Here is a 10,879-nt window from a genome sequence, read left to right on the forward strand (position 1 = left end):
TATGACATGGACTTTGTGTACATCATTGACACCCAAGTCCAAGTGCCAGACGTATCTGCTGTTGAGAGTAAGAAGTTTTCTTTTCCAATTGAAAGCCATCTTCTTATTTACGCTTTTGCACTTTCATATATGCACGTGATAACGACTCTCAGAACTAATTTTCAAAGCATTTTTTAGGTCATTAAGTAATGTCACATTTTCATGACTAAAAGATGAAAAAGTGGATATAACATTGGCCACAATAAGAAATCAAAAGGGTTTTACTTTACTTTATTACTTTGGGTCAGTTGAAATTAAAAGCGAAAAAGACGTACGCAAGATCACACACACATCACAACTTTTATGTGAGCGATCATGTGCTTTTGCTATATGAGTTCTTTTCAGTTTGGTGGTGAGCATTATCATTATATTAAATTATTGTTAAATCAGTGTGATTTAATATATATGTTACGAAACTAGAAAAATAAATAAATATATATTTTAACGGCGACTAATGTGACGATAATACTCACCGCAAATACATTTAGTGGTGAGAACTGTGGGTGTCTTTTTTCTTTGTGATAAAGATCAACATATTTATCTTGTAGAATGGTGGTCCATTCTGATTTTGGTTCGCAGAAATTGCTTTCAACTTCTTTGCAATTTGCAAAAGGTATAACAAATAGATAGACCCCACAATTCTTCATATTTTCCTCTAATTTCTTTCCCCCCCTTTTTCTTTTCTTATTTGTATCTTTTAAGAGAAGCTCCCAAAAACCGTGACACAAAGTAGTAAATCATCAAATCCACACTTGCATGATGATAGTAAAACACATAATATTGCTGGAAAAATGAAGTCACATTTATCCCAAGAACATGTGAAAATAATGGGAAAGCAGGTGGTAGGTTGGAAAGGCAGAAAAGCAAGCACATGTTACTCGTTTTGTGCCTAGTGCTACCAAAAAAATATGGTAAGGGGGACCCATGTTAAATTATTAATATAGGACCAAGTGGTCGAGGGTGAAGTTAACTAGGGTAAGTGTTTTTCCATCTTTCAGCATGTTCCTCACGATTCATGAAAATGATTGGAAACCCTCCATTTGAGAAGGCACTGTGCCTTTTTTGTGTGGGTATGTTTTCATCAAACTTTGTGGGGACGGAGGACTGAGGAGAGGCGGGGGCTGTGTTTTTATGTTTTTGTTTTTTTAGTATAATTGGTAGTCTAAATTAGAGAGGAGGAGAGTTTCACACACATACACACACACAATTAAGATGTCATGAGGGTTCGAACCTAAGATCTCTTATCTATAAGTCAAAACTCTTTTCAACTGAGTCTTTTACTGTCATTTTATCATGCATTTTTCAGTTTTTGGGAAAATTTATTACATGTTTTACTTCTATCTTCGTTTGGTAGCTAAAAAAAAAAAAGCACCATGCTTATGCCCAATATGAACAATATACAATATACATAGAGGAGAAAACATTCTAAAAGCCTCTACAAACTTTTGATTAACAAACATATCAGAAATACAATTGCACCCAAAAAAAAAAAAAACATTTAACCCAAAATCTCATTGTGTTCAACAGTTTAGAACTCGTTGTAACAAATCAAAAGAAATATAATTGAAACATTCCAAGTTTACACAAGCATAAATCCAATTGAATGGATTGTTTGGTCCATGAGGAACTTAGGCCCATGAGCTCCCAAAATGTGATCAATCCATATATCCAAGTCTAAGGAAGGAACAGTTGGCCCAACCCTTTTTGTTATTTTCTTCTATTTTCATCATTGCAACAAACTTGCCATGGCCTTTGATCCATTTGTGTCTTCGTCCTTCTCTGTTGATCAGATTTCAAGAAGTACATCATCTCATTAAATTGTCGCCACTAATGGAAACCAGAACACCAACCCCGGCACCAGAATTCGTTGCCCTAAACAACACAAACTTACCGTCTCTGGCCAACCCTGCGATCGCTCCAACATTGTCTCATGGCTTCCTCACATCTTTCCCAGAGGTTTGTTTTGTTTTATTGTTTGTCTCTTTACATATTTTTTTCCTTTTTTTGGTAAACTCGGGGAGAGCCCAAAACAAAACCAAACGAAGATCATGAGAAAGAAAACTTAAAATTGTTTGTTTCTTTACTTGGTTATATCGTATTGTAAAATCTTGGAAGAGCTCATGTGAAACTGTAAGATAGTTTACTATTCTAATCATTATCGGATTGCAAGACTTAGGATTAATCAAGGATTCAAACTAATCTCATCCAGCAGCCTATGTATTAGTGTTTTAATTGGATTACAAGGCTAAAGGGGTTTCTAGTTCTATTAGGATAAGGATTTACTGTTCTATTGCAATAAGGATATACCTCAAGGAGTTTCTTGATGGGCAAGACTCCTTGAGTGATGCATATAAATAGAAGAGCTCTCTCTAAGAGTCGATAGACTCAGCTCATCAGGATATTCACCCTATATAGAATACCGAGATAAAGGCATCAGAAATCTTATAGAAGATCTCTCTCTCTCTCACACTCTGTTTGATACAAGGTTAGTGTTTAAAGTTCAATAGCTTAAGAAGTTTACATGTGGTATCAGAGCATGAGTTATTTTATCTTCTACCTACCATTTTGTCGCAAGCATTAACAACTTGAAAACTGAAGATTAATTTAAGTTTTTCAAGATTAAAGAAACTTGGCACAACAACTGTTTAAGGTTAACACCTTGCTGTAACAAGAAGGAATTGATCAATTAGTTTGTATAGTTCTTGCCGTGCTCTAAGTAAGCCAAAGCAACTCAGACACCACAAGATCTGTACACTCAAAAGTTTAATGATCAAACTTGTGCTGCAAATAAAGGCATAATGAATGACTCTTTGTCCAAAGATGTGAGTGATTCATAATGCAATTATTTGCAGTAGAACAACATGGGAGATGAAACACATAAACTAACTAGATTATTTTTTATGTCCAAAGATCTAGAAATTTTCTTGTGCAAGAAGTTTGTGTGGTTTTCATGTCGTGTTGATAAACATGTTTTGTTTCTCTGCCTAAAGGTAAGATTCGATCATGTTTTAAAGTTTTGGGGATTTTAGTTTTTAAACAAACATATACTATGTGCTTTTCAGTTAATCACAACTCGATTGAAACTCTCATTGGCTCCAACCACACCAAATGGAGGGAAGATGTAGAAATTGCTCCTAGGTTTGTTAGACTATGAGATGGCTATTGAAGAAGAAACTCTTGATGTACCTGCTGCTGATGCATCTGCTGAAGTAAAAGCAAAATATGCAAAATGGGTTAAGGCAAACAAAATGACTATTCTGATCATGAGAAGGTCGATTTCACCATATGTCAAGCATTACACCATCTGATAATGCTAAGAAGTTTATTGATTCTATTGGAGAGAAATTCCTGGAATTGAAGAAGGCTGAGATTGGAACTCTAATGGGCAATTCACTAATGCAAAATACAATGGTGAAAAGTGTATGAGAACACACATATTGAACATGCTGGAAATTGGGAACAAACTAAAGGCACTCAATTTCAAGGCACTCAATTTCCAGCATCTGAGAAGCATATATGTAGCTCAAAAGGAGATATGGACAGTAACTGATCTCATAGGCATCTGTGTACATGAAGAACAGAATATGAAGAAAGATAAGGCTAAAGAAAATATCAATATGGTTTAGAGCTTCAAACCCAAAAAGGAATTTGAGAAAGGCAAAACTGATGGAAAGAAAAACAAGGAAGAAAAGGTAGGTCCAAAAGGGATCAAATGCTATTTCTGCAAAAAGTTTGGTCATATGAAGAGGAATTGTGACAAATACAAGCATTGGTTGGATAAGCAAAAGGCTAAAGGTAAGATTGATCAAGTAAATGTTTGTTTTGAGTCTAATGCAATTGAGATTTCTTCATATTCATGGTGGTTAGATAGTGGTACATCAGTTCATGTGGCTAATTCTTTGCAGGGGTTCAAAACCAAAAGGCTGCCGAGCAAGGCTGAGATGAAGGTTTGAGTGGGAAATGGATAAAGAGTCAAGGTGGAGTACATTGGATTATCTAAGATCGAGTTGGAGTCTAGTTTATTTTGGAACTAGTAGATGTAGCTTATATTCCTTCTATGAAAAAGAATCTTATTTCAATTAGTAAGCTTGTAAAATCAAACTTACAGTTGGAGTTTGATGAGTTTGGATTCTCCATTTTTAGAAATAAAGTTATGATTGGCAATGGTTTTCTAGATGATGGCATGTTTCGTTTGAATTGCAAGAAACCAAATCCAAGCATTGCCAATCTAAGCATCAATGTGATAAGCAGTAAAGGAAAAGTAAATAAAGAAGAATCATACAAACTTTGGCATAAAAGTCTAGGCCATATATCAAATGAAAGAATGAATCTCTTAAGCAAAGAATTATTGTTTTCACCACTTAATCACCATGACAAAGACAATGTTTGTATAGAATGTGTTAAAGGAAAACTAATAAATTTGACGAAGAAGGTGCTACAAGAAGTGAGAAACTATTAGAAATAATACATACTGACATATGTGTTCCTTTTCCTACTCAAACACATAATGGTTTCAAGTACTTCATAACATTCACAAATGACTTCTCAAGATATGGTTATGTGTACTTGATATCTAAAAAAATCAAATGCATTAGACTTGTTCAAAGTGTACAAGGCAGAAGTAGAAACCAACTGGATTTAAAGAAAAAATAGTCAAATCAGATAGGGGAGGAAATTTTTATGGCAGATTTGATGAGAAAGGAAGAAATCTAGGCCCTTTTGCCAAATTTCTTCAGCAGAAGGAATTGTGGCTCAATATACCAACCCAAGAACATCACAACAAAATGGTGTTGCTGAGAGATGAAATAGAACACTGATTGAACTGGTAAGAAGTTTGATGTGCTACTCCAAACTGCCAAACTTTTTATGGGGAGAAGCCTTAAAGACATCAAATTATTTGCTGAATAGAATTCCTACCAAAAGTGTGCACAAAATTCCTTATGAGCTATGGTGTAACAGAAAACCAAGTCTTTCACATCTAAGAGTATGAGTAAGTAAAGCAGAAGCTAAGTTTTATAAACCAATGGAAAAGAAGCCAGACTCTAAGACAATAAGTTGTTATTTCATGGGATATCCAGATAGGACAAAAGGATGTAGGTTTTACCGTCCTAATAATAGCACAAGGTTTATGAAAGTGAACAAAGCACTGAGGAAAATTTTGATTTTGATGAAGTCTTGGAAAATAAGGAATCTGCAGAAAAAGAAAATCAGATGAGAGAAGTAGTAGTCTTGCCATTCAATGATTTGAGTGACAAGCAAGCCCCACCAACTCATGAAGAAAGAAACAATGGTTTAAATCTAGTAGCTGAACCTCAACAAACAATAGTCAATAATATGCAGATAGATTAACAAGAACAACAACCACACAACTTAGAACTGAGAAGATCACAAAGACCTAAGAGACCAACTCTATCCAATGACTATTATATCTACTTACAAGAGTTTGAACATCAACACCACAGAAGACCCTGTGACTTTTAATTAGGCTATGCAGACTGAAAGATGTGAAAAATGGATAGAAGCAATGGAATTTGAGCTTAAATCAATGAGCAAGAATGAAGCAATTTAAGCTTGTAGCATTGCCTCAAGAATGTAAACTAATAGGATGCTAATGGGTTTACAAGACCAAAAGAAACTCAAATGGACAAATAGACATATATAAGGCACGGTTGGTAGCAAAAGGATTCACACAACAAGAAGGAGTGGATTATAATGAAATGTTATCACCCGTGTCAACCAAAGATTCTTTAAGAGTCATAATGGCATTGGTGGTACACTTTGATTTGCATCTTCATCAAATGGATGTTAAAACTACATTTTTGAATGGAAACCTTATTGAGGAAATCTACATAAGGCAACTAGATGGTTTCATTCAAAAAGGGGAAGAAGATTTGGTTTGCAGGTTACATAAATTAATATATGGATTAAAACAAGCCTCAAGGCAATGGTATTTGAAGTTTGATGACGTTTTCAAGTATCAAGGTTTCATTGATAATCCCTTAGACGAATGCATTTATCTAAAATTTCATGGAAGACATTACATTTTCATGCTCCTTTATGTTGATGATATTCTTTTAGCAAGCAGTAATATGTCATTACTACATGACACTAAGAGAATGTTGTCAAACTATTTTGAGATGAGTGATTTAGGTTAAGCAAACTCTGTATTGGGAATTGAAATAAGTAGAGATAGAGAAAAGGGATTACTTGGTCTATCACATAAAGGATATATAGAAAGGGTACTTAAAAGATTCAATGTGGAGAACCGCATAGGTTGTGATGTTCCATTCTCGAAGGATGACAAACTGAGTAATGAAAAATATCCTAAAACTGAGCAAGAGAAGTTGGAAATGCAGGACAAGCCCTATGCTTCACTTGTAGGAAGCTTGATGTATGCGCAAGTTTGCACAAGACCAAACTTTGCTTTATGCATAAGTGTCCTTGGAAGGTTTCAATCTAATCCAGGCCAAGCACATTGGGTGGTAGGTAAGAAGGTACTAAGGTGTTTACAAAGAACTAAAGAGTACAAACTGGTTTATTGAAAAGTTGAAGAATTAAAACTAGAAGGATATGCATATGCTAATTTTGCTGGTTGTTTGGATGCTCATAAATGTACATCTTGTATTCTTATTTGCAGGAGGAGTGGCATGGAGAAGTGTCAAACAACAATATGTATCAACCTCAACTATGCAAGATGAATTCTTAGCAATTTATGAAGCTACTTCAATAGCAACGTGGCTTAAAATATTTGTGTCAATGTTGAGAGTTGTGGAATCTATACATAGACCAATCCAGTTGTGGAATGAAAACAGTGTTGCAATTTATTTTGGCAAATTCAGAATTAAAACTCACCAAAAGACAGTCACATTAAATAAAAGTCCTCCAATAAAAAATTAATGAATTTTCTTGGATCAATAACTATACTATCAAAATTTAAACTATAATATTACATTCTTAATTATCTCAATTTTCCTTGGTTATATGAAGATGGAGTTATTAATTTGGGGATTTTCTTCAATTATGATTTAGAAAAAGGGAGCAAAATCTCTAAGAATTTAAGAGAGAGAATTGAGCTTGATTTGTGAAACTTGCAAAAGAAGGCTACATGGCTTATGATAGTTGGGGAAAAAGAAAAATAAACTTGTATATGCTATTGGCTATGTTATATATTACATTAATATATTATGTATGCAAAGTTTTTGTTTTTCATGTGTTATGGAAATTTTTTTTGGGGTCTGCAAAGTTAATGGGAAATTTTATGTAGTGTATGTTATATTATTAATATTATATTAGTATATTAACCTAACCTCAATCTGATTATTAAAAAACAAAACTATAACCTCAATAAAATAACATTTAATACAGTAATATAATATTTTTGTGGCCCTCTTGGAAGTGGGGCCTTGTGCTTGTGCTCACCTTGCACGCCCCAAGAACCGCCTCTGATGATAAGGACCTATAACGAACCACAATTGTGTTGAACTCTCTCGTAACTCACTTATGAGGTACTACAAAGATCTCTACGAATGCACTACGTAGATGAATATTATTTATGTGTCAAAGTTACTTATAACATGTGTAGGTTTTGCCTATTTGAAGATGTTGAAGGGCAATTTCACAAAGTACGTACGTGACTTTATTTGAAGAGGAACATATGCATTATTACAAACTTGAGAAGTCTTTCTTTCTTCTTCTTTTTTTTTTTTTTTTTTTTTTTTCCAATTTAAATTTACATTTAATTACAGAAAATTTTAATAAATTATACAACAAGCATTACCCTTCAAATATTTCAATATCGATCCATAAGATATACCCAAAATTCCCAATATTTCAATATCAATACTCTAGAATTCGTTGTAATAAATCAAATGAAATATTGTTTCAAACATTCAAAGACAACACAAAGCCTTGTAAACTTTTGCATGCAACTTATCCTCTAGGCCACAAATCATGTTGAACGGATCCTTTGCGCCATGAGGACCTAGTACCCTGAGCTCCCAAAGCGCGGTCATGTAGTATAAATCCAGGTCTGAGGAAGGAAGGAACAATCATTCCTTTGGTTATTTGCTTCGGTTGTTGACGAAATTCTTTTGTCTTTCTCATTGCAAGAAACTTGCCACGGCCTTCTAATCCATTTGTGTCTTCATCCTTCTCCATTGGAAAACCATATACAATATTACTTTAATTAAGTGTTAGCTTATATATATTCTGTCCCTGTCCCTCTCTCTCTCTCTCTCTCTCTCTCTCTCTCTCTCTCTCTCTCTCTGATAAGTCATCTACACCTCTCACTTGCTCGCAATCTATCTCTCTCTCTCTCTAGCACAATGACCGAGATGACAGACCAGAAAGTCGAAGACAATGCTGTCTCCGGCGAACCCCAGAACAAGCGTATTGCAGATTTTGATCCCCCAGAGAAACCCAATGCAAACAAGTTCGCTATTGCCTGCGCCACTTTGGCTTGCATGACTTCAATCTTATTGGGTTATGGTAATCATCCTCACACTTCAACAGTTCCTCAAACTTCATCTGCCAAATACATTTTTTTTCTTCCCGAATTATTTTGGAGTGTGGTTGATTAATTTTACTTTTGTGTACAGATATTGGTGTAATGAGTGGGGCGAATATCTTCATCAAAGATGACCTAAAAATAACCGACGTCCAAGTTGAAATCCTTGCGGGCACTCTAAACATCTACTCCCTCATCGGCTCCGGCTTGGCTGGCGTAACCTCTGATTGGATCGGCCGTCGGTACACCATTGTCCTATCGGGAACCATCTTCTTTGTCGGAGCTATCCTCATGGGCGTCGCCCCTGGCTACGGCTTGCTCATGTTCGGCCGATTCGTCGCTGGAGTCGGCGTTGGATACGGTCTCATGATCGCCCCGGTCTACACCGTCGAGATCTCTCCAGCGTTGTCTCGTGGCTTCCTCACATCTTTTCCAGAGGTTTGTTTTGTTTCATTGTTTGTCTATTTTCTTTATGTTTTTCTTTTTATGATAAATTTAGGGGGAGATGCCACTAGACCAAAAGCACCTTTCGATGCATTATATTTTTCTTCAGATTAGTTACTGATTATCTGCCAAAAAATATTGATCAATGATTAATTAAAGAAAAACGCTTTGATGAATTGTATATTATATTTATATTATTTACATATAATACTTTTGGACTAATTCATTAATTGGTTTATTTGAAAATATATATGTCCAGGTGTTTGTCAATGTTGGCATATTATTGGGGTACGTATCCAACTACGCCTTCTCCAAGCTCCCAGTTCACATGGGGTGGAGGTTCATGCTTGGCCTTGGCGCACTTCCCTCCATTGTTCTCGTCTTCGGCGTTTTAGCCATGCCTGAGTCGCCTCGCTGGCTCGTCATGAAGGGGCGACTTGGGGACGCTAAGCGAGTCCTCAACAAAACCTCATCTTCCAAGGAAGAGGCTCAGCTCAGGCTAGACGACATCAAAGAAGCCGCAGGCATCCCAATGCACTTAAACGACGACTTCGTTGAGGTGCCGAAACAAAGCCACGGCGAAAGCGTATGGAAACAACTTATCCTTCATCCCACACCAGCCGTTCGCCACATTTTAATCGCAGCACTAGGTATCCACTTCTTTGAACAAGCCTCGGGCATAGACTCTGTCGTTTTGTACAGCCCAAGGATCTTTGAGAAGGCTGGGATCCAATCCTACAACCACAAGCTACTCGCAACCATAGCCGTTGGAGTTGTCAAGACCCTTTTCATCTTGGTCGCCACATTTTTAATTGATCGGATTGGGCGACGCCCACTGCTTTTGATCAGCATGGGTGGAATGGTATTTTCTCTTGGGTTTCTCGGTGCAAGCCTTACGGTCATCGATCAGAGCCACGGGACGGTCCCATGGGCCATCGGATTGTGCATCACCATGGTGTTATTCAATGTTGCGTTTTTCTCTATTGGGTTGGGGCCCGTCACATGGGTCTATACTTCTGAGATCTTCCCGCTGAAGTTGCGGGCACAAGGGTGCAGTTTGGGAGTGGCCATCAACAGGGTGACAAGCGGAATCATCTCCATGACTTTTATTTCGTTGTACAAGGCCATCACGATTGGTGGGGCCTTCTTTCTTTACGCCGGAGTTGGAGTAGTGGGTTTTATCTTCTTTTACACAATGCTTCCAGAAACACACGGCAGAACCCTTGAAGAAATGGAGGTCTTGTTTGGTAAATACCATAAATGGAAAGAAGCCAACGCCATGCTCAAGAATGGCAAGCAAGGTGATCGTGTTGATGGTGACGAAATCAAAAGTCAAGTCAACTAGGACTAAAAGCAGGGCCGGCACTACACTGGTCTATTCCTATTTCAAGTTATTTGTTGAGAGTTCAAAAATACAAGGGCCCAAATAAAACCTACTTCAAATCTTTAACAGTACAATGGTCCATGTTATTGAACAATAAAAGTTGTTAATTTTCTTCGGAACAACAAACATTCAATTGAAAATGTTTAGTCCTTCTATTTTGATGGCTTTTTTGTTGTGATTTTTTCAGGTTTTATGATTTTATGTACTTTTCTTACTTTAATTTGATGGGATTATTATATTGAAGGCAAAAAGAGAGACGTGCATAATTTGTTTTTCTTGTTAACTATTTACAAAAAGAAAAGGTTGTTGCTATTTGAATTACATTTATTTAGACTACATTGCTAACCACTTCTCTAATATAAGCGGGTCTCATAAACATCGGTAGAGCTCATCTCTATTAGAAAGATGGTTAGCAATATGGTTAATAAATATGATATATATAGCATATTATTGAAAAGAAAATATGCCTAGCATGGATCCAAACGATCCGAATGCTAGAATTATCA

The 10,879-nt window shown here is 36.3% G+C and overlaps 1 protein-coding gene across 1 annotated transcript; it reads left to right on the top strand.

Moving 5' to 3' along the window:
- Positions 1-8,086: 8,086 nt before the first annotated feature.
- On the top strand, positions 8,087-10,551 carry LOC103335557 (putative polyol transporter 2). Its single transcript, XM_008238575.3, has 3 exons — positions 8,087-8,526; positions 8,637-8,983; positions 9,249-10,551. The coding sequence occupies exons 1-3, from the start codon at positions 8,364-8,366 to the stop codon at positions 10,332-10,334; spliced, it is 1,596 nt and encodes a 531-aa protein (XP_008236797.2). The 5' UTR covers positions 8,087-8,363; the 3' UTR covers positions 10,335-10,551.
- Positions 10,552-10,879: the final 328 nt, after the last annotated feature.

Source organism: Prunus mume, linkage group LG6 (assembly GCF_029339155.1).
Source record: "Prunus mume cultivar Tortuosa linkage group LG6, ASM2933915v1, whole genome shotgun sequence".
Classification (NCBI taxonomy): domain Eukaryota; kingdom Viridiplantae; phylum Streptophyta; class Magnoliopsida; order Rosales; family Rosaceae; genus Prunus; species Prunus mume.

Coding starts and splice junctions, on each gene's coding strand:
- LOC103335557 (XM_008238575.3), top strand. CDS start 8,364: ATGACCGAGATGACAGACCAGAAAGTCGAAGACAATGCTGTCTCCGGC. Junction 8,527..8,636: donor TTCAATCTTATTGGGTTATG/GTAATCATCCTC, acceptor TTTTGTGTACAG/ATATTGGTGTAATGAGTGGG. Junction 8,984..9,248: donor TCCTCACATCTTTTCCAGAG/GTTTGTTTTGTT, acceptor ATATATGTCCAG/GTGTTTGTCAATGTTGGCAT.